The sequence below is a fragment of the Phoca vitulina genome, unplaced genomic scaffold (assembly GCF_004348235.1).
Source record: "Phoca vitulina isolate PV1807 unplaced genomic scaffold, GSC_HSeal_1.0 scaffold7, whole genome shotgun sequence".
NCBI lineage: Eukaryota > Metazoa > Chordata > Mammalia > Carnivora > Phocidae > Phoca > Phoca vitulina.
In genome coordinates this window covers 35,108,309-35,132,678 of record NW_022589710.1, presented here as the reverse complement: position 1 = coordinate 35,132,678, position 24,370 = coordinate 35,108,309, and the positions used below count along the sequence as shown (strand labels likewise).

Below are 24,370 nucleotides of genomic sequence, written 5' to 3'. Positions count from 1 at the left end.
CCAAGTTCTCTTGAATCTTCTTACCTTCCGAGATCTCAGGTCACTGAATTATGCCAATTCATCTTCTGAATTTTCATAATTCTACTTTTTTTAACTGCCTAAAGTTCAGTATCTGTTTCCCCGCCCCCCCTCAAGTGTTCAAGCAAAATGAGAATTTATTTTAAGGCTGCGCATTGATGCCACAGCATTTAAGAGCAGGAATTGAAATAGAGCCAGACCTAAGATATTGAGCTTGAGACAGAAAACTGTCAAAATGTTCCCGCTACTTTCGTTTCCACAAGGTCTCTTGTTTCTACTTCTCTTTGTTCTCTCTCTTTCAAATATTTATTTTGAAATATCTCAGTCATATGCTACCATATGGAGTATAATATAACCAAATGCATTCTTTTTTTTAATTTAAGATTTTATTTATTTATTTGTCAGAGAGGTAGAGCACAAGCAGGGGGAGCGGTAGGCAGAGAGAGAAGCAGGTTCCCTGCTGAGCAAGCAGCCCGAAGTGGGACTTGATCCCAGGACCCTGAGATCATGACCTGAGCTGAAGGCAGACGCTTAACCAAATGAGCCACCCATGCGTCCCAACCAAATGCATTCTTAACCCTTTCATCTTAACTATCAAGAACCTTATGATGCCAAAATTAGTGTCTTACTAATGTCACATCTGTTCCACTACACCAACCAATTCCTCTGTGTTGGTCAGAAGGAAGCTCACAGTGAGTTATGCTAGACTCCTTGTCTCCCCCCTGGGAGAAAGAATTAGCAATAATGGAGTCATAGACCTCATGAGATTTGGAGGTGATGGTCAGATGAGAGGCTTCCCGATCACAGCTCTACCTTCCCTCCCTGCATCAGGAATGAATTTATCCTCTTTCCCCACATGGCTTAATATATGCTTCCAAAAAAAAAAAATTACTATGGGACTTTCGGTGTTTGAAGAAAGTGTATTCTGTATTTCCATTTGGATAATGCTGTATTTGGATTTTAAGCTTCTCAGCAAAATATGAATTATCTTGCTGCTGTTCCCTTAGTATTCTTTTCTATGACTATTGCTAGGGGATGATAGGATTTTGTAGATTATGTACCCATTCTATGTTCAACTCTTAACTTTTTCAGAGCTCTACAAATTTAGTGCTTATCATGACTGTGACAGGAGGTAGTGGAAACAACAATGGCACCTGCTCATTCTCCCCACATACCCAGAAGTATTTCCTGTTTGCTTGCCAGTAAGATTGGGATTCCTTTCTCAGAAGTTTGGTGCTCATGGTTATTATAAAGTGAGAAATAAAAAAATAAATGTTTTCGAGTAGAGGATAAGTTTTATAGGAAGAAGTAATAAAAGGTCTGATTTCATCATCCTATTTCTGTACTCTGTATATATTGCATTTGAGCAATTTTCTCCTTTAGTTTTTCTCTGTGCTATTGATACATCACTTCTGAAGACAAATTGGATCTTCCTTAGCTAATGAAAAGTTGTCTTATTTAATAATTCAGAAATATCTTATTTCTTTGGGGAAAATCTGCTTTTTTAAAGAAAAGTTTCTTTACCGTTTCAGCATTTTTGTTGACTTGAAGTCAGAGCTATATTATGTGTATGTTCTTAGCCTATAGATGGGCAATCAAGTTCGTGAAGGTAAACCATTGAATTGTTCCCCAGCCTTTTCTTTTCTGAAAGTCTCATGTCATTTCTTTTCTTTTCTTTAGGGAATCAGCAGTCTCTTCAGTTCTTTAAAAGTGGTGCGTCTCTTGCGACTGGGCCGTGTTGCTAGGAAATTGGACCATTACCTAGAGTATGGAGCAGCAGTCCTCGTGCTCCTGGTATGTGTGTTTGGACTAGTTGCCCACTGGCTGGCCTGCATATGGTACAGCATTGGGGACTATGAGGTCATCGATGAAGTGACGAACACCATCCAAATAGACAGTTGGCTCTACCAGCTGGCCTTGAGCATTGGGACTCCGTATCGATATAATACCAGTGCAGGGATATGGGAAGGAGGACCCAGCAAGGATTCTCTGTACGTGTCCTCTCTCTACTTTACCATGACAAGCCTTACAACCATAGGATTTGGAAACATAGCTCCTACCACAGATGTGGAGAAGATGTTTTCAGTGGCCATGATGATGGTTGGCTGTAAGTATCCTGTTTTTTTCTTTTTTAATTAAAAAATCATTGTTGTTGGCAGTTTTCCAGACTCCAGTCTCTAACAGGATTAAAATGAAGCTACTTTGTCTTCAGAAAGGCGTTTAATCCATATTATTTGCATTGGTTTAATTTTTATTCAGCCTTAGAATATAAATATGCAAATAATGTATTTTACATTTTAGAATGTATTAGCACATGAAAAACAATGTAGATAGACTGATACAAAAATCAGGATGGGAGCTCTTTGATTTAATTCTGTTCACAGCATCCTGTCTGGCAGAGCTCTTTCCAAGGGAGACCAGCATCTAGAAAGGCAGCATCTAGCACATCCCATAGGTTTTGTTGGCCGTGTATTAAATTCCAAAAAAAGCAGACAGGATATGATGGGAGACACATAGTTTAGAAACTACTTTAGTTAGTAATTGAATTCTTGACTAGCACCGATCTCAGGATAGTTTTATGTTGTTTTTTTACAATTAGGACTCATAAAAAAGTTTTACAAATCAGGTCTTCATTACAAACACTCTAGGTTGAATATATGCGCCTTTGAGAGAATGAAAGGATTAGTAAATACAAGCTCATTTGGCAATGACAAAAGTGTCCAGGATTTAGCAGGCACACCTGAGTACTAAATGTCTGGATGGTGTTCCAGGGAGTAGAATGTTCTCTAAGGAATGAAAGAACACATGTTCTCCACTCAGACTGAGGATGGATTATGTCAGATCAGAACATTAAGGAGATACGTATCAAAGAAGCTGTTTTAAAAGAAGACTTTGAGGGAGATTTCACCATCATCTACCCCGTCAGGTTGACTTAGATGATTTATCCAAGCCTAGTTCTGACGCCTAGAGTAACCTTAAGATCATCGTACTAGAGGTATGGTTAGTGTTATTAGCACCTGTTAAGCCTTTGGGTCATGGTCATTGGTTTGTGGTCTGAGCCATCCTTTTGAGATTCCACCATTGCAGAGGTTTGTATTTTGACAGCGATGGGAAAGATGTTAAGAGTCCAGGAATGTCAGGTGGCCCATGAAAGGTCAATATCTTGGGTCAATGTAAGGCAGTTTTCACATTTTCAGAGTTGAAAGTTTTTGATAGCTGTTAGAGCACTGATGTTAGCAGTTTAGCTTCCGTCTTTCTACACTCCTTTGTGCAGGTGCAGAAACCAGAACACACAGGTTCTACTTGCTGTTTAGAGGTAAGGAGGTAGATTGAGAATGCCAAGTGCTGCTACTTCAGAGGCCTTTAGGAGGAAATATGTTCCTGCATACAAAGAGATCCTGATGATTAATTAAACTGCTGCCTAACACCCAACATGGTAAAATGTATTGGAGCATTATAAATTCAGAAGACGACATTTTGTCAGATGTGGTATTTATTACTATACTGCTTTTAGTATTTATATAATGCATTTTACCTTATACTCGAGCATAGTTAGATTTAAAAAAATTTATTTTGAAGCAATTGTTGATTCACTGGAAGTTGCAGAGATAGTATAGAGAAGGCCTTTGTGCCCTTTATCTAGTTTCCTCCAACAGTTACATCCTGTATAATCAATCCAGCACATGATCAACATTGTCACTCACACAATATGTGTGTGTAGTTCTGTGTTGTTTTATCATGTGTAAATTCCTTTAACTACCACTGAAATCGAGATACAGAATTGTTCCATCACCACAAAAACTTCCTTCCGCATGTTACTCCTTTATAGTCATACCCACCCCTTCTCCCAAAGCATCCCTAAGCATTGGCAACTACTGTCTTGCTCTTCATCTATATAGTGTTGGGAGTTTGAGAATGTCATGTAAATGGAGCCATGCAAAATGTGACCTTTTGAAATTGGCTTTTAACATTCAGCATAACCCCTTGCAAGCCATCTAAGTTGTTGAGTGTATCCATAGTTTATTCCTATTTATTGCTGCGTAGGATTTCATGGTTTGGATATATCACTGTTTAACTCTTCATCTATTGAAAGCCATTTTGATTGTTTACAGTTTTTGCCATTACAAAGAAAGCTGCCATGAACATTTGTGTACAATTTTTTTTTTTTTTTTTGGATATAAGTTCTCAGTTCTCTGGGATAAATATCCAGGAAAGAGATTGTTGAGACACACAATAAATGTATGTTTAGTTTTTAAAAGAAATTGCCAAACTATTTTGCAAGTGGATGGACTAGCATAGTTAGATTTTTCTTTCTTTTTTTCTCAAGATTATTAAACAATAGGATAATAGAAAAAAAATCTATATAGAGTTGAAGGATAGCACTATTCACTTTGTTTCTCAGGCCCCAAACATAGGTATCATCCTAGATTCCTGTTTCTTCTCATTTATTACATCTTTTTATAACCAGTCTTGTTGGCTTTACCTTCAGAATACATTTGATTATTTCTCTCCACTTCCGTAGCTTACCACTCAAGACCAAATCACCATCACTGGTCTGGACATTTACTACAATCTCCTATATGTTCCTTTTATTTTTACTCTTGCCCCATAGTCTCTACCCAGAAGTGATGGATGGAGCTAAAGAGTATTATGCTAAGTGAAATAAGTCAGTCAGAGAAAGTGAGAGTAGCCCTTTTAAAGTAAATAAGATCACACCATTCCTTTACTCAAAGCCCTCTGTTGTGTTCCATTGCACATAATATAAAATCTAGATTCCCTACCCTTCTATCAAAGTCTTAATGGTCTGGTTGTTGTCCACCTTGTCCACTTCACTTTTCATTGTTCCTGCCCTTGCTTATTCTATTCCATCCATGCTAGCCATCTTGCTTTGAACACTTTAAGCTCAGTCTTGTCTCAGGGTCTTCATACTTGCTTCCCCACTGCTTATAACACCCCTCCTCTTATTTATACCATGAATTCATGCAGGTCTCCACTCAAATTGCCTCTTCGAAATTCCTCCCAATGCTATCCTCTATAAAAAGAGAACACCCAAAGCCAATCACCCTTAATCCTTGCCCTTTAATCTTTTGCTTCTGTACTTACCAAGACCTGAAAACACATTTACTCCATTTTTCTTTTCCTTTGGAACGCAAGTTCATGACAGTAGTGCCTTTGTCTGCCTATTTTTCCTTCTGTATACTCAGCTTCTAAACAACTTTTTATGCCATCCTCAATCTCAATTTGTTGTATGAATGAGTGAAACTGAAGATGTCCTTGATGGTTATAATGAGAATCTCCTGTTCTTGAGTCCACTCCAGTTAGGTCTCTGATGAAGATACATGCTGGGAAAATGCACACTCTTTAAGGTTTGGCTCTGATTCCTTTGTGAAAGCCCTGAGTTCACCTGTGTCTGCCTCTGGGAATGTAGTGGCTCCTACATCTGGATTGCTCCAACTCTACGTCTCTAAGTTCCTGATGAGAAGTTCTAAGAGGCTAGTTAGTGAAAGCGCCAACAACCCTGTCTCCCACCACTTTTTACTGTCTACCTTTGGAATCTAGGTAGACATTGAAAATTTTCATCGTAGATTGAATTCAAATCATTGAAAATTTTCACGTAGATTCAGTTGAGTTTTCAAAACTTCATTTGGTTCATTTTGGTTACATCCTTTCTCTAGTTCATGTATGGCCAGTTGTAGTGCTATATCTAAAGGTCTTTCTCCTTCTTTTATCTCTATTTAGTTCCTATCTTGATTTCAAGATGAAGACCTGGTCTTAAACTTGGCCCTTTTCTTTTCTGAGTTTCTGCGATTTTCTTAACACCTGAGCATTAGTTTTCCGTTTATAAATTAGTTTCTGACATTTCTTTTGCCTGTTGACTTCGGTTTTCTTTTTATGCCTCAAGTCCAGTTTCTGTTGCCGGGAGTGTTCTAGGGAAATGCTTTTTAATTTCCTTCTTAGTCCCTGGGTCCTTAGTAATTTAATGGCATGTTTCCTTTGCAGCCACCAAGAAGCTGATAGAAAACTGTCAAGACCCATGAAGTGTTACAGTAACTTCTTGCAATTCCAAAATTTATTAGACACACATGCTCAAAATATCAACCAAATGTGCCTCTTGCAGCTGTTTGTAATCTTAGTATCACTTTTCTCCCTACAATAACACCAAGGAAGACAAACAAAACAAACTGCTGCTGTTCCCAGAACCCAGTAGGTGTTATCAGTCATAGATGCAGCTCCGGAGTTAGCGTTATGTCTGTATGCCTCTGTGTGTGTGTGTGTGTGTGTGTGTGTGTGTGTGTGTGTGTGATGGGGAAGGAGAGTAAAGGAAGAGGGAGATAGAAAAAGAAAGCTTCATGATTTTAGTTGTGCTAAGATTCTAGTCAATCTAGAATTGAGTGGTGTTTGAGAAGTACCACTTATAACCTTATAACACAGTAACTGAGAAAAACGTTTTATCAAAAGGTTGGTGGAGAAACCAACTGCCTATACTCTGTGGAGAAAAACGCCTATATTCTGTGGAGAAAAATAATCACTACTTGTAAAATGATAGCCTCTTTTTCTGGAGAAAGTCATCTAAAGTTTTCATGCCTTCTAGCAAAATTGAGAAATTTTAATGGCAACAATTCCAGTTCCTAGGTCCATTCTGAGCGCTCTTCTTTCTTTAATGGCCTCTCCTCTCTGACCTCTAGGTCCTTTCACCCCTAATGCTGAATTGCATGTGGACTCTGTCCAGGAACACAGTCTCAGGGTTCTGCTTGCTGCTTTCAGACAAATCTTCAGACAAAATTTATGGCTGTGTCCTTCCTTCAATCCCAGTCACCTTATGTTCCCTCTTGATCCCTTCTATGTCAGCAGGATCCCTGGGTTATTTCTTTTATCTGCTACCTGGGGATTTCTTAGACTTAAATCCTTTGTCCATCATTTGCCCAAGGTGGAGAATCTTCCTGCTCAGATTTCCAGGACTGGAAAAGTTGTTTGGATCTTCTCAACATATGTCTACCACCATGCATTCTTTATCTCAAATTTGTCTCTTCTCAATTTTGGCATGCTCTATGCCTTGAGTAGAACTTCATGGCTCTGGTAGCAGCCATTATACTATCTCAGGATAGTAAACTCTCTCTCATTCCTTTGCATTTGTCCATTCATGAATGAACCTGATGACCCTGCTGATGTTCATGGAATTCACCACCAAAGGACATTTGTGAAAATATATTTTTGTAGTTAGTTCTGCCAAAAAAAAAAAAAAGTCAGTTGTGGAAAATAGCATACTTTTTTTTTTTTTTTTTTTTGAGATCAAGATGTGGGTAATCTCTTTGCTTATTTGCAGAGCAAATACTTCATGATATCTTCATGAAATGTTTTCTAATCCATTTCATTTATATAATCTTATTGAGCCCTTAATAGTTTTCTTTTTCCCCATGATTAGCAGACTGACTAATTTTGCTTCTATTCAGAAAGCATCTCAGTGCACAGATGATTTGTTTTGATGGCTATATAACAAAGCAATATGAGAATGGAATTTTTCTGATATGATTATCCTTTTGTCTTAATGTATTTTTATGAATCCTCTTCTAAAGATTTATCAAGGAAGTAATTACTTACTTAGTTTTTTCTTCATTACTAAATGATCATATAAATTGTATTTTACTTTAACCCAACCATTACAAAAATCTATATACTGGCATTTGTCATTATAATTTTTAAAGAAAGAAACATAAAATAAAAATAGAAGTTATGAATAACTTTTTGCCATAAGTAATTTGTGTCTAACCATAAATTTCTCTCTCTTTTTCTCTCTCCCTCTCTTTCTCTGTTTTGTTTGCTTGCTTTGTTTTGTTTTAACACACTGTTAAATACATTAATAAACATGTAGACAGCATAGTTTAGATAGCATATTTCAAAGGACTATAAGATTAGACTTTGGGTACTTGCTTTATTTAAAAGTATTTTTTTCTTTTTGATCTTTCTATTGTTGCCTGCTTGGTTGCTAGGTTGAGGCAGCCTGACTCGTGGTATACGGCAATCAGAATCTGTCCTGGCAGGAGTCCATGTAATTAAGTCTTTAAAAGTAAAACAAAGCAAAACTAAAAACTATCAATATGAAAACTGCTGAGATTTAATTGGTAGACAGGCAGGTAGTCATAATAATGCTACTCTGCTGTTTTCAAACAGGATGTAATTGGTGATAGCTCAGTCTAAGATCTTTGTGTAATTGACTGATACGGTTTATAATGCAGCAGGCAAGTGGTTTAGCACATTTAGAAGTATAGCAGGACCATCTGCCAGTGGGATGTGTATGAAGAGAATTTCAAATCTCCATGTGGGTGGTTAAGCCACCAGGGACCACTTAGTTACATACTGGTCACTCAGTATCATGCAGAGGAGACTGATGCCACGCATCATATTCTCCAGTTGGTGATCTAATTTAGCATTCTCTGTGGAGTTCAGATAAAAGCCAAGCTGCGATTATAGGCATTGCTTTTATCTCTCTCTATAGAAAAAGGAAATAAATAGAAAATGGTGAGACCCAGAGATTGGGAGAATATAGAATAAGTTGAAGGCAAAGGCCTATGTGACCTTGGAGAGTCTTTGAATCTCTTTGGGTTTTAGTTTTTTCAATTGTGTAATGCAGGAGTTGATATAAATGAGTTTTAAGGTCTCTTTCAGTGCCAACATTTTATATATCTAAGATTCTGTTAGTGCAGTTATGCCACTATTCATAGAATTGGGCTGTTTATTGGAATGGGGTTAATAATGAAATGGAAGAGATGTTACAGGTTTTAGGGCTTTTCATGTATATTACATACCTTGCTTTATACATGCGTCTTATATGGAATATATTCAGTAAAGAGTAAAGGGGACATTGTCAGGAGATATTGTAGAGAACAGAAAATGTGCTTGTGGAAAGAAAAGTGTTTTTCAAATAGAAATTAAGCAGAAAAAGACATTCTTCAGGACATAAGAGTGGGGCCCAGGGAGAAATCTGTATACCAGGCCAGTGGGGACTCTGAAGGAGTTTGGCCCTTATGGATATCCAGGCAGGTTTAAAAGTGAACTGTTAACTAACTGGAATTTAAATAAAAACTTGGAAGAAAAAAAAAATAAAATGAAAATAAATATTAAAGAAATGCTGCTAAAAAACATAAAAGTGAACTATTGCCCTTTTCCAATATTAAAAAAATTATTCTACAAATTTTAACATGAGACTTTAGATGACTGAGATATAATATTAAGGAACATGTTGAATTTTTTCTTGTCCTTGCTGTTGTGGTGTAGGTAGGAAGTGGAGTGTGAACATGCTGATTTTCATTTCTGGTTTTAGATTCAGCCAGATGGAGAGAATTTTAAGCTTAATGTTCATTTTGGAAACTGGGTCAATTCTTTGTGTCTGCTTTACCTCTGCTTGTAAAAAAGATTTCCTTTTTTTTTTTTTTTTTTCTTTTTTTGGGTCTCTTTTCTTTAATGAGCTCTGAGTATCCTATGAGGAAAAACATTTTGTGGAACACAAAGTTCAGGGTTATAAGTACCTTTTTTCATGGTTCAGTAGTTTCAGATGTATAGTCCAGTAGTTAGAAAAAGACTATGTGATGTGCACTTTATTCCCTGTTTCTTATTCAAAATAGAGCTTGTATCTTTTACAGGAATGTTCTTTTATACTCATGCTCCTTTTTATACCTAGTCACATTTTCACAAAACCTCTCAGATTTTCTAAAGATTGAGTTTTCCCAGAAAACAGGAAATTTTTTCAGTGGCCTATTAACTAGCCTGACCTCTTTGCAAGGACTTGGTCTCTGGAACTACCTTGTGTCTCTGTATCACTCAAAATTATTTAATTCATCCAGCATTGTCCCAGGTGTTCTGGTAGTATTGTTATTAAGGAGACAAATTGGATACTTTCAATGGATACTTTCAATACTTTCAGTGGTATGGTGAGTTAAGTTAGTGGCATGGTGAGTGTCAGACAAGAGAATCACTGAATCATTTCTTTCTCTCCCATTCTCTCCATCTCCATCTCCATCCCGATTCCCACTGCCAACTCCATCCCTATCTCCGTCTCCATCCCCATCCTCGTCTCCATCCCCATTCCCATTTCCATCCCCATTCCCATCTCCATCTCCATTCCCATTTCCATCCCTATTCTCATCTCCACCCCATCTCCACCCCCATTCCCATCTCCACCCCATCCCCATCTCCATCCCCATCCTCATCTCCGTCTCCTTCCACATCCTCATTTCCAACCTCATTCCCATCTCCATCCCTTTCCCCATCCCTATTTCCATCCCCAGTCCCATCTCCACCCCCATCTCCATCCTAGTCCCCGTCCTCATCTCCATCCCTGTCTCCATCCCCATCTCCATCCCAGGCCCCATACTCATCTCCATCCCCATCTCCATCCTCATCTCCACCCCATCTCCATCCTCATCTCCACCCCATCCTCATCCCCTTCTACATCCTCATCCCATCCAGGTCCTCATCCCCATCTCCATCCTCATCCTCATCCCCATCTCCATCCCCATCTTCATCTCCATCCCCATCTCCATCCTCATCTCTATCCTCATCTCCATCTTCCTCCTCATTCCTATCTTCATCCCCATCCCCATTTCATCTCCATCCTCAACTCCATCCTCATCTCCATCTCTATTCCCATTTCCATCTGCAACTCCTTCCCCATCTCCATTCCTTCTCCATCTTCATGTCCATCTTACCTCTCTTAATACTATGAGCTAAGAGCTAAGACTTTGAACAGATGAATAAAGAAGTTGGGCTGAACTATAAGGCTGGTAAGAACAGGGTCTGTATTTGTCCTATTTGTCATTATATATTTAGCATAAAGCATTGTGCCTAGTTGATAGTTAGGCTCATTAAACATAATTTGAACGAATGAAAGAAGTTTATCTAGCTTATCCTGAACGATACAGGAAGATTTTTAGGAGGAAGTGACTCTTGAGCTTAGAATACAAAAAACACGTAGGACCTAGGCATTTTTTGAAATAAAGAGAACATATGTGAAAAAAAGCAGTAATGAAATGGCTTGGCCCTTTTGTAGAACTCCATGTATTTCACATTGGCTTGAACAGAAAGTAGATGTGGATGGGGAGGAAAGAAGGAACTAGGATGTCAAAAAGCCTTGCATAGCTTGATAAGGAATTTGTCTTTTATCCTAAAGGTTGTGAGATAAATAAGAACTTTATTCTTCAGTGTGGAAGATGGATTGGAGGAGATAAAGCCTGAGGGTAGAGAAACCAGTTAGGAGGCTGTTGCAAGGACCTGAGGTGGTAGGGTTATAGAGGATGGTATAGTTTCAGAATTGGCAAATTGTTTTTTCTATAAAAGGACAGATAACAACTATTTTAGGCTTTGTGGTCTGTAAGTCTCTATTGCAACCACTCATCTCTGCTATTGTAATGTTAAAGCAGGCAAAGACATAAATAAGCATGGCTATGTTCCAATAAAACTTTAAACAGGTGGCAGGCCAGATTTGGCATATTCGTAGCTTCCCACAGTCTAGCTATACAGCATGGTTTATGAGAAGACCATGGACTTTAGAGTCAGACAAACCTACATTCACTTATTAAGAATTTACATCAATTATCTAAACCATCAGCTGTAAAATGGAGATCCCTTCATTGCAGAGTTATTTGGAATACGCAAAAATAGGTTGCATATAAAATTCCTGAAACCTTTTTTTAAGTTGTTATTGGTGAATGGATAAATGTGTCAAATATGGTCAAGAGAAGAGTCAAAAGGACTGATAGTGTCTGGCTAATTCAGCTGAGTGAATGACTAAATTCTTTTCTGAGACAGGAAAGAAGAAGCAACCATTCCTGGGGGAAGACAATAGTTCTATTTTGAATGTGTTTAGTGTGAGGTGCCTGCAGGTCATTCAGTTGGTGATGTGTATTAGGTTAGGCAGTTAAAAGTGTGTTTTGGGGTTCTAGTGATGTGAAGCATGGTGGGATCTCTTTGTGAATCATGGTGTAGACAAAGTAACTGATGTCAAGAGAGTGCAGGGTAGAGTCAGAAAGAAGCTGGTGAAGGGTGACACTTGAGGAAGGAGAGCCACAGAAGGGTAGAGAAGAGAACTGAGAGGGGTAAAAAGGAAGCATGACTCCAGAAGAAGAGTTTGTTGCAACAAAGGATGAAAGAATGTCAAGAAGGAAGGGAGAACAGCATCATAAATGGGACAGTGAGTTAGGAGGTCTGGTTGGCATCATGAGCTCATTGGTGACCTTCTGCAGTAGTTTCATTGGATAGTTGAGGGGAGAGAATCACATGGAGAATTTGCCTTTATGGGATCTAAACCTTTTTTTTTTCTTGCATGAAGGAAAATAATTTTATCAGTAGCCATTAACCTAGTGCGGGTAGATTATACTTACTCAGTATTTTTCACTGCCAGTGATGCTTTTTTTCTGAATCACCATTCAAGTTCAATAAAATATATTTAAATTAGACTATTAGATATATTACATATACTTGGAGTTTTCATGTTATAAGATAGAAAATAAAATTGACTTGGTAAGAAGTTTTTATGAAATCCCACTTTCTAAGAATAGGGAAGAATTTTCTTCTTCCCTGTCTTTTAGTCAGGGAAGAATTTTATTTATGAGATTATATGGTAACCTTCCAATAAATTTGTGTTGATTCCTATGAATGGGTGTATTGTCCAAGATAGGTTGTTACCTGGTAGGTGAATTGTGCTTTGCTAGAGAAAAAGCCCTGGGGACTTAGATGATCCTTATGTATGTGATATCAAGGATCAATTGATATATATAATTTTAATTGTGCTGGAAATAAAATACAAAATTTTTCAAAGGTTGAAAGACTAACAAATCCATATATGAATATATTTAGAATTTGCTAAAATAAATGTTATACCCAGAAGGCCTTATGTATGGATTTAAGAATTGCTTTGGTATGCTCAGAGAGGGGATTTTATTTGGAACAATTTCTAAGCCAGTTCCTAAGTGACTGCTTCTTACCTATTAATATTCACATAAATTGTGATGACTGAGTTAGGCCTCCCTGGGAGTAAAGGTGTCAGGTGTATGGTTGTAGCTTTGGGCTACATGATTGTAGATAGGGAGATTTTTATGGGATGAGAATTATGTTCAGGTTGACTGTCAGGAAATACTGGTGGCTTTAAAAAATTCTCTCTGAAGCTAGTTCTGGAGCTAATCTTTTTTAAAGTTGAATTTATGTTTTTAACAACCCCCCAAAAGTCTTCGTCTATGAAAGTGTAATTTGGGAGCCTTACTGATTTAAAATGAATGTAAGGGAAGGACACTTAAGCTCATACCTGTAGTTAGACTTTGCCAAAAGAAATGGGTGTTGACTCTTCTAATGAGAATTAGGGGTAGGTGCTATTGACCTCGGGAACTTTTCTTACACTGAGCTGCCTCTGACTTGGCCTTTTCAGTTTTCTTAGAAAAGGCCTCAAAGGACCCGCATAGTCGGTGCATTTCCCACCTCCCTTCTCTTCGGAGGGTCTAGCTAGAGAACACTCTTCCCTCATCCCAGACACACACCAACATTCGAGATTCCATCATCCTTTGTCCTCTTGCTGCGCTGTGTCTTAAAAAGTCCCCAACCCGAATCTACTTGTGTCTTTTGTTCCTGTTTCGGGACTGTTGAGAACTGGCTGGCGTAAACCACAGCTACGTGAACAGGTGCCACTAAAATGCATTGTTCATGATCTTACAAATCTTTGCTTATTTTAGGTCATCTCCCTCTCACATTTTGCTGAATAGCTATTCTTGTGCAACTCTCCCATGTTTTCTTTCCACCTCTCCTCAACCTCTGACTGCTCTTCTTCATTTCAGGAGGTGGCCTTTCTTTTATTTCTCTGAAAAGGAAAGCGTTGCTGTAGCAGATGTGCATTCCTGGACTTTCCCGATCCTCTTACAAAGACGGGCTGGAGGAGGGAAGTGGCTTGGGAGTGAGGGGGCAGCCAAACCACACAGGACCTTCGAGGTCCAAGGAGTGACTTTTTTCTGAGTCAGATGGGAAGGCGTTTGAGGGCTTGGGGCCAAAGAGTGGCATGATTTGTCTTGTGGTTCATAAAGATCAGTCTGGCTGCTGTATGCAAAATAGACTGTGAGGGATTGAGGATGGCAGAGGGCAGACAGGTTAATAGTCAAGGTGAGAGATAATGCCATTGGTAGTTAGAATTGGTTAGGTTCTGGACAAATGTTAGGACCCACAACATATGAGGGTATGAGAGAAAACAAGGGTCAGGATTTCATTTCAGGCTTTCGGTGCAAGCAACTGCTGTGCTAAGTGGCAAATGGTCACTTGTTATGGTGCGTGGGCAGTTTCATATTTGAGTCTAGGGTTGTGTGGATGGTCCAGGGTGTGGTCATGGATTTGTTTTGTCCTTCGATGTTTTATTTCCTCCAGTGGTTTGCCCTTGTTTCTCCTGTGTTTTCCATCTCTCTAGCTCTCTACTGGCTCTTTCTCATCAGCCCATAATCATGCTCATGTCTATTTAATCCTAAAAAAATACACATATGTGAATAGAACACTCCAGTTTGCACTCTCTTTGCCTGTGATCTAACTACCAATTCTTCTTCTTCTTCTTTTTTTTTTAAAGCAAGCTTCCTAAAGCATGTGTCTTCATTTTATCTTCATTTGCTATCTATTAAAAGTGGACTTCCCCTTCCACCACTTGAAAGACGTTTGCTAAATTTCACAGACCCTTTTTTTTCATCCATGCAGAAACATCTCTGGTTTCTTGATGTTTATCTCTCCCTGGTTTCTCTCCCACTGCTCTGGCTACTTTTTTTTTCTATTTCTTCTTTTTTATAAAGACTTATTTACTTATTTGAGAGAGAGAGGATGAGAGAGAGAGAGAGAGCACATGGTGGGGGGGGAGGGTCAGAGGAAGAAGCAGACTCCCTACTGAACAGGAAGCCTGATACGGGACTTGATCGTGGGACTCCAGGATCATGACCTGAGCTGAAGGCAGTCACTTAACCAACTGAGCCACCCAGGCGCCCTTTTTTTCTATTTCTTTTGCTGGATCCTTATACTCTGTCACTTAAATATTGGAAAGTGTGATATTGGGAACAAATTTTGAAGGATCAAGGGCAGCTCTCCGATAGGCTGAGCAGTGTCTCCCTACAAGGAGTGATTTAGGGGAGCCAGACAATTTCCAGATATCTCCCTGATCACTTTGCCGATGGTCCCTGTTTTGTGTGTCCTTCCCTCTAGAAGGCCCTTGTGAAACTGCCAATTTGTTCTCTGAAAGGTCTAAGTCTTTTTCAGCACACAAGCATGGACTGAGCTTCAAACTATCTCACTGCCACAATGAAGAAGAAAGAGATGCTGAGATTTCAGAAGACGGTGGAGAAAACATTGGAGCATGGGGCACTGCTTGGCAGGCAGGGGCGGGAGGGAGCTAAGGTGATGATGCCAAGAGGGAAGAGATTCTTCAAGAAAGACTCTCTTATTCTTCCTAGCTCTGTGGTGGGAAAAGTAATCAGAGATTGATGAATCGTGTCCCTTTTCTCTGGTTCCTTGCCATGCATGGCAAGTTCTAAAACTTTCTTCCTCAGTCTGTCCAAAGTATCTCCATCCTTTATATCTCATTATCCTTTTATTATGGGCTATAATTATGTTCTTTAATTCTTTCTTTACGTATTTTCTACTTGTCTCCCCAGCTAAAGTGGGAGCCATGAAGGCAGGGAGCTTGTCTATCTGGTTCACCTCTGTATCCCTGGTATAATCGGAACGTAGTAGGTAGTCAATAAATTCTTTTTGAACAAGTGAATGGGTCTTGATACTCCTTATTGAAAAGCCTGTGTATTTAGAGCAAAGCAAAACTACACCAGTTCTCCAGATCTAAGCATTTTAGTGGTGGGTTTAAATTTTTATATGATAGAACTTAGATACGTGAATATGTGGCTGACTTCATTTTCCTGTAGAGAGCTCATTTAGTTTGTAACCTCCCACCTCACTCTTTTCCACCTTTCAAAGGTGTCTTTCATGCTGTATCTGTCCTATGGTTGTGCTCCTTACTCTTTGTCTGGTGCATACCAGAGTTCTGGATGGGAGGCAGGATACACTTTCTCTGTTGCTTTTGGATTTCCCCTTACCCGATTTCAAGTTTCCTTTTTCATCTATATTTCCTTCTATTCTGCCCACCTATGTTTCACTGTCCACCCCCTCCCCCAGTGTTTTCTGGGAAAAGAGCTAAGGTTTTAACAGTAAAAATAAAACACAACAAGAACAACAATAACAAAAAAGCCATTTGCTGTCTCGAGGGCCTGGCACTTGCAAAGGAAATCTATTCTTTCAAGATTATTGTTTTGGCTATGGGCTTAAAAAAAAGTCTAATTTGAAACTCAAAGCTACGCTGCTTCCTTTGTTCCCAGCTGTATCCATACTCCCCTTGAAAAGTGACTGCCATTGTTTGAGTGGAAGGACAGCAGAGGGGCCATTAGGAAGGACCAGTGGTTAGAGGCACTGAAAATACTCCTGTGTGTGTTCCTCACCCACAATTGTGGGTGAGTCCTGGCATAAATGAATGAACTACAACCTCCCAATCCCTTTTTGTTCATTGGCCATAGAAGAGAAGCACCCAGGGATTTAAATGGTTTGGAAATAACTGTACCACACATAGAATTTAATGATAAAGTTTGGATATTCTATTCTTAGAGGCCACATAAGATTAGTACTATTTCAACCTCAATCAGAAGCATATATATCCTTGTTGTTATTGTTGTTGTTGTTGTTGTTATTGTTTGCTAAAGAAACAAAATCACATACATGTATTTTGGAGAAATTTGCATCTTGAAACAAATGTGTTCAAGTGTGTCATTCACCCAAAGGGAAATTTCTTTGGCTTCTGATGTTTGGTGAAAGACTTTTTAAGGCTATGTGACTTTAACTACTCATTTAGTCGTTGGAGAGATTTCCAGAGACAGGAAGATGATTTGGTTAGAAAAGAATAGGATTTGGCTAATATTACAACCCCAGAGATGACAGCTGAGGTAAACAGGAAGGGACCCAGGGCCCACAGAGGAAAGGAAGGAAATCCGAATATTTTCCAGACCTCTGGCTTTCCTGGCTTCTTCTTAATTTAATCTGTGTGGTAATTCAGATTGTCTGCCTATTTTTTTAATTTAATTTTTAGATCAAAGTAATATATGCACATAAAGAGCCAAATAGTACTATAAGGTTTATTTTGAAGAGTAGAAGTTCCCTATTCCCTATATATTTTTCTATTTCCCAGAGATAACTTTAAAATATTTTAACTTTTTTTTGGGTAAAATCTCTTTTTATCTCTAAATAGGATGATTATTAGAGAGGATTTTCAGTTTTAGTCATTATCTATTGACTTCCATCTTTGGAAGATTAAAATATAGTTCTCTTTTCTGTCCCCTGTCTGTTAACCACCACCACATACACATATATACATTTTCCAATTTTCTATCTTCTCGATATATTTAGATCATACTTTTGATTAAATCAATGGCCTGTTTTCATTATGACTATGCAAACACTATTTGCAATGGAGTCACGTGCTTTGCTATAATTATTTTCCCATACAACATTTGGTTTTATGTCATTTTCTTTCTTGGTGTTCCACATGCTTCTCCTCCATCATGTAATGCTCATCTCAATACCCTTTTATTAGGTAGTTATCAACTTCTTGTCTAAGAGGCTTCCTTGGAATCTTCTGACTTTCCCCAGTCTGGACTAGTCTCTATAGACCTGACCCGCAGCTCTCACTCAGCCCAATGTCTCCCTTCATCTGTGAACTTGAGAATTTCCTTTGCCTTTCTTTTTTGTGGACCCTCTGTTTCCTACATCTGTTTGGATGGAACAGCTCTTGCAATAGCCTACAGAGAAAGGTGCATAAAAGATCATTTTTTTTGAGGTTTCATATGTCCTAAATTGTTTTTCATTTATCCTCACACTTAATTGATAATTCATCTGGATAGAGATGTGAAGGTTAGAAATAATTTTATGACAGAACGTTTAGGCATTCTTCCTTTGTCTTTGAGTTTTCAGTGGAATTATTTAGAAGACTGATTCTATTCAAGTCTTGATTCTTAAAAATATGTTTTTCTTCTCCCTTTGTTTCTGGAAAACTTTAGAATCTTCTTTAGGTACCCAGCATTATGAAATACTATGACAATGTCCCTTTATGTGGGTCTGTTTTTATCCACTCTTCTAGATTCTAGAATCTCTTCTAGATTCTCAATGAGTATGTTTCATCATTTGGAAATACTTATTCTTCACCTCTGGGAAATTTTCTTGAGTTATTTTATTGATAAAGTCCTATTTCTTTATTAAAATACCTATTATTTAGATATTGGATCTCCTGGATTGATTTTTAAAAAAATTTTTTTATTATGTTATGTTAATCACCATACATTACATCATTAGTTTTTGATGTAGTGTTCTATGATTCATTGTTTGCCTATAACATATACCCTCCCCAATATCTATCACCCAGCCACCCCATACCTCCCACCCTCCACCACTCTAGCAACCCTCAGTTTGTTTCCTGAGATTAAGAATTCCTCATATCAGTGAGGTCATATGATACGTGTCTTTCTCTGATTGACTTATTTCGCTCAGCATAACTTTTGATGGCTGCATAATATTCCATTGTATATATATACCACATCTTCTTTACCCATTCATCTATCGATGGACATCTTGGCTCTTTCCATAGTTTGGCTATTGTGGACATTGCTGCTATAAACATCGGGGTGCACGTACCCCTTCAGATCACTACATTTGTATCTTTGGGATAAATATCCAGTAGTGCAATTGCTGGGTCTATGGTAGCTCTATTTTCAACTTTTTGAGGAACCTCCATACTGTTTTCCAGAGGGACTGCACCAGCTTGCATTCCCACCAACAGTGTAGGAGGGTTCCCCTTTCTCCGCATCCCCACCAACATCTGTCGTTTCCTGACTTGTTAATTTTAGCCGTTCTGACTGGTGTGAGGAGATATCTCATTGAGGTTTTGATTTGGATTTCTCTGATGCCGAGCAATGCTGAGAACTTTTTCATGTGTCTGTTGGCCATTTGGATGTCTTCTTTGGAAAAATGTCTGTTCATGTCTTCTGCCCACTTCTTGATTGGATCATTTGTTCTTTGGGTGTTGAGTTTGATAAGTTCATTATAGATTTTGGATACTAGCCCTTTATCTGATACTGTCATTTGCAAATATCTTCTCCCATTCTGTCGGTTGTCTTTTGGTTTTGTTGACTGTTTCTTTTGCTGTGCAAAAGCTTTTTATCTTGATGAAGTCCCAATAGTTCATTTTTGCCTTTGCTTCCCTTGCCTTTGGTGATGTTTCTAGGAAGAAGTTGCTGCGGCTGAGGTCGCAGAGGTTGCTGCCTGTGTTCTCCTTTAGGATTTTGATGGACTCCTGTCTCACATTTAGGTCTTTCAACCATTTGGAGTCTATTTTTGTGTGTGGTGTAAGGAAATGGTCCAGTTTCATTCTTCTGCGTGTGGCTGTTCAATGACAGACCTGTACCTCTGAAACAAATAATACATTATATGTTTAAAAAAAAAAAAAAAGGAAGAAGAAGATAGCAGGAAGGGAAAAATGAAGGGGGGAAATTGGAGGGGGAGACGAACCATGAGAGACTATGGATTGATTTTCTAATTTTCTTATTCTCTTCCTACAATTTTCTGTTTTTGTTTTTTTTTTCTCTATTGTCTGGAAGTTTCTGTCAAGTTCATTTTCTAATCTTTCTACTGAGTTTTCATTTCTGCTAATTTCCAAGAGCTCTTGAGTTCTCTGTGTTCCTTCTTTTTTTTTCCTAATTTATTTATTTACTTATTTTTTATTATGTTATCTTAATCACCATACATTACATCATTAGTTTTTGATGTAGTGTTCCATGATTCATTGTTTGCGTATAACACCCAGTGCTCCATTCAGTACGTGCCCTCTTTAATACCCATCACCAGGCTAACCCATCCCCCCACCCCCTCCCCTCTAGAACCCTCAGTTTGTTTCTCAGAGTCCGTATCTCTCATGGTTTGTCTCCCCCTCTGATTTCCCCCCCTTCATTTTTCCCTTCCTACTGTCTTCTTCTTCTTTTTTTTTTAACATATAATATATTATTTATTTCAGAGGTACAGGTCTATGATTCAGCAGTCTTATCTGTGTTCCTTCTTATAATATCCTGTTTTTCCTTCATAGGTTCAAAATTTTCTCTACCATTTCTGAGGATGTAGGATAGTTTTCAGATCCCCACATAGTCTCTGTGTCCTTCAAATTGATTTTTGGTTTGCTGGTTTTGGTCTCTGTTTCTCATGTTGGAGGTGTTATGCATATGTCTAGAAATCCTTATTGTTTGTATATGGCTGGACTTACGACCGTGGCCTTAACGTAGAGAGATCTGTTGGCTTATTTTGTGGAGAATACGCAACATCATTTTTTTTTCATCATTTCTGTTGGGCTGTCAATTTCCTCAAAGAGGAATTTTTTCAATTTCCAGGCTGCAAAATATAAGCCTTGCTCCAGATTTCTGGAAGCTGAATGGAGAATAGAGCTGAGCATTTGACATTTAGAGTGTAAAGTTTCACGTAATCCCCCTGGTTTCAGTATGGCACCTTTATTCTCTGGTCTTCCCTCAGTCCAGAGACCCTCTTCAGTCTGCTGAGGGGTAGAAAGGGAACTGCCTGGCTCTGTGGAGTTAGGTAGGGCATAGAGGAGATGGGTATCCATCTGCTGCTTAAACAGATTATCAACAAATCCTCCAGTTTCAGCTCCACTGTTGCCCCCCCTCCCACTTCCAGGGGGTAGTGGTAGTAGCCATTCCTGGGATATATGCAGGTTCTATAGAGCACATTATGTTGAATTGTTTTCCCTTTTGCTGGCTTAAGATTCAGCTTTCTTGGATCTGCTAAGTCAGTTACTACTTGTTCTATGTTTTCTACCTTTCAAAATTTCACTGTTGTTGTATGTTCTCCTATTCTCTTCATTCTTGTGGTTTTATGGCTTTAAAAAAAAAACCCCACTTACTGTTAATTTAGTGGAGCTTTAATAGCTTTAATAAAGATAAAGAGCTTTAATAAAAGATTTTATTTATTTATTTGAGAGGGAGAGAGAGAATACAGAGGGAGAGTGAAAGGGAGAAGCAGACTCCCCACTGAGCAGGGAGCCCTATGTGGGACTCGACCCCAAGACCCTGAGATCATGACCTGAGCCGAAAGCAGATGCTTAACCGACTGAGCCACCCAGGCGCCCCAATTTAGTGGAGTTTTGAGAGAAAGAAGAGACACCTATATGTGATCAATCCTCTATCTTTGGTTGTTCCTTAGGCATGGTTCTGTCAGTTCTCCTGGTTCTTGCTTCTCTTTCATTTATTATCCAGATTTATATGACTTTTAATCTAAAAGTTCCCACTATTTACCATTTGTCTCAAGGTACTAGGTTGGTAGGGAGTATCTCAACCTTCCTAAACCCATCAGAGGTTCATATCTGTCTACTTAACCTGTAAATCTACTCCACCGTCTGCCTGACTTCTCAGCTCTGCTGCGTGGCCCCTGTTCCTTGGAAGTCCTGTGCCATTTTGACACTGTCTGCTCAATCATTTTCTCTGGCGGTCTTCCTTCTGTATTCGTGAGAGCCAGGCTTTCTCTGATACTACATTCCTCCTCAAGCCCATCTCCAACAGGGCATGTTTCCCCAATCCCTTATGAATACAGACCTAACCCTGTAAAAATGATCTGTCTATGTTGTCAGCCCAATTGAGTCAGGAGCCTTAACTTTTTCACGTAGCGTTCTACTTTAGAATTTAAGGAAAGTGGGCAATTTACCAGCATCATGGATGAAACCAGCCTTAAATATCTTCAATTTCTTAAAGCCAGGATTCTGTTATGCTCTTAGGACTAGAAGTGGTCAGCAATAAAGGAGTGAGAGGAAAAAACTACTCTCAGTACTATGGGCTAAATTTAAAGCAATGGCTAAAATTCTTCTTCTGTCAGCCTTTAATAAGTAGCATCCTATAGTCAACAGTGAGTTCAGCACAGTGATGCTTGGATTTCGTTGATAAACCTGTTATAGGTGTTCCTCAGTTTGTGTTGGGGCTGGAATACTGTCAGCTGGAATGCTTCACTGAGGCAGTCGGTGTAGGATGGGAACATATGTGCTTTTGATGAAAGCTGCTTTGCAGTGAAAATCACAGGGATTCCTGTGAAGCTCTATCTTGTGAACATTGTTATATAAGCACCGCCTTTAAACTCTCTGGCTTAAGTCTCAAGTAAATAGGTTTATAGAGTACGGGCCTACCTGGCTCAGTAGGAGTGAAAATAAAATGTCTCACTATTGTGGTATTTGGGACTCTTCTATTGTCAGATGGAACTTTGCCTACATCATTTTAAAGCAGGGGAAGGGCAACTAATAAAAATCTCATGATTAGTGGTAAAAAGCAGGCTTAAAAGTATCATGATCAAGGGCTGTGTCCTTATTATAAATTGAGTAACCAGAGAGTCTGGGATAGAGTGAAGTAGGGAGAAAATGGTGTGGGATGAGGTCAGAAAGGACTGGGGACCAGATCATGCAGGGCCCTGAAAACCCTGTTAGTCTGTGGATGGGAACTTCTAGATGATTCTGAACAGGAAATGACACGATCTGGCATTTTAACAGGGTCGCTCTGGCCAATATGCTGAAAGTAAACTTTAGGGTGACAAGGGAGGGAAGAGACAACTCAGGGAGGCTATGGCAATAATCTTATTGGGAGGGGTGCCTGGGTGGCTCAGTCATTAAGTGTCTGTCTTCGGCTCAGGTCATGATCCCAGGGTCCTGGGATCGAGCCCCGCATTGGGCTCTCTGCTTGGTGGGAAGCCTGCTTCTCCCTCTCCCACTCCCCCTGCTTGTGTTCCCTCTCTCGCTGTGTCTCTCTCTGTCAAATAAATAAAATCTTTTAAAAAAAAATCTTACTGGGAGATGATGGTGGCTTGACAAACGTAGTAGCAGTGGAGGGGGTGTGCCGTGGTTAGATTCTAGTTATATTTTGAAGCTAGAACCAATAGGGTTTGCTGACAGATCGGATATGGGATATTAAAGGAAGAGAGAAATTGAGGATGACTCAAAGTTGTTTTGTTTTGGTCTACTCTTCTCTAGGGATGGAAATGATTATGGAGAAAGCAGAGAGATTTTTTTGGGGAAGGATATCATCGAATTAGGAGTTAAATTCTGATGAGTCGTGTTAAGGTTGAGATACTTGTTGGACAACAAGTGCAGATATCTAATGGGCAGTTGGGGAGAGAAGTCTGGATTTCAGGGGAGAGATTCTGGCTAGAAACATGCATTTGGGAGTGTTGGTATAGAGCCGATATTTAAAATATGGCTGAGGCTGGTTGAGCCCTCCATGGGATTAAATGTAGATGGAGAGGAGATCTAAGAATTAAGCCCTGGGCATTCGAATGGTCAGTAAGACAAGGCATAACCAGCAAAGAGACTGAGAAAGAGCACTTAGTGAGGTAAGAAGAAACTTAAGAGTGAAGTGTCCTGTAGGCCAGGTGAGGAAAATGTATCAAGGAGAAGTGAGTAAGCAGCCATGGGAAGTGTCACCTGTAGATCAAGCAGAATGAGACCTGGGAATTGATCGCTGGATTTTTTCAGTCAAGGTGTTGCTGGGGATCTTGAGCAGATTTGATGGAATCTTGGGGGCAGAAGCTCTTACTCTAACCTCTTTAAGCCTCAGTTTTCCCATCTGTAAAATGGGGTAATATTACCCATTTCACAGAGTTGGTGTGAGAACTAAACAAATTGATTCATATAAAGTACTCAGAGCAATACCTGGTACATTGTAAATGCTAAATAACCATTTTGTTTTGTTCTTACTAGAAACCTCCATTCAGGTGGACATTGTCAGTCACGATCCTGTGGTGAAGTCATGCAACTAATTGAGAATCTGCCTAATTGAATGAGCATTCAATCCATATAACTCCCTTCCAGGCTATCATTGAAAACCTTGTTTACCATCTCACCAAGGTGTAGGTGAATCTGCACAGTGCAGTGACTATCAAGCAAGAAATGAGGTTAGCACAACTTCTGCAGGACCACTGATGAGTCTTAGAGATCATTCCTCTCATTTCTGGGTGCTAATCCATTTTAAACCTTGTCAAAGGACAATGCCTAGTTTGCCCTTGGAATCCATGATATTTTGTTATGCTTATTTAAAATCACAATCAGGTTTGCCTTATTCCTAGTGTTTTGCTGATTCTAAATTCCTCAAACATAGGAAGCAGGGACACAGCGATCTCTTTGGCAGATTCTCCACTGTGTCTTGGGATGAAATCTGATGGGCCCAGAACGCATGAATGCTTTTAGAGCTATTAATGCTTTGTTTTCTTTTTTAAATCAATTTGT

General features: G+C 39.1%; 1 protein-coding gene across 3 annotated transcripts in view; it reads left to right on the top strand.

Annotated features, from left to right (window-relative positions):
* KCNH5 (potassium voltage-gated channel subfamily H member 5) overlaps positions 1-24,370 on the top strand; it is a 298,912-nt gene that overhangs the window by 95,403 nt on the left and 179,139 nt on the right. For all 3 annotated transcript variants that reach the window (XM_032405260.1, XM_032405262.1, XM_032405261.1), the window contains exon 7: positions 1,699-2,125. In XM_032405260.1, coding sequence (XP_032261151.1) covers positions 1,699-2,125 — 427 coding nt within the window. The remainder of the gene's footprint in view (positions 1-1,698; positions 2,126-24,370) is intronic.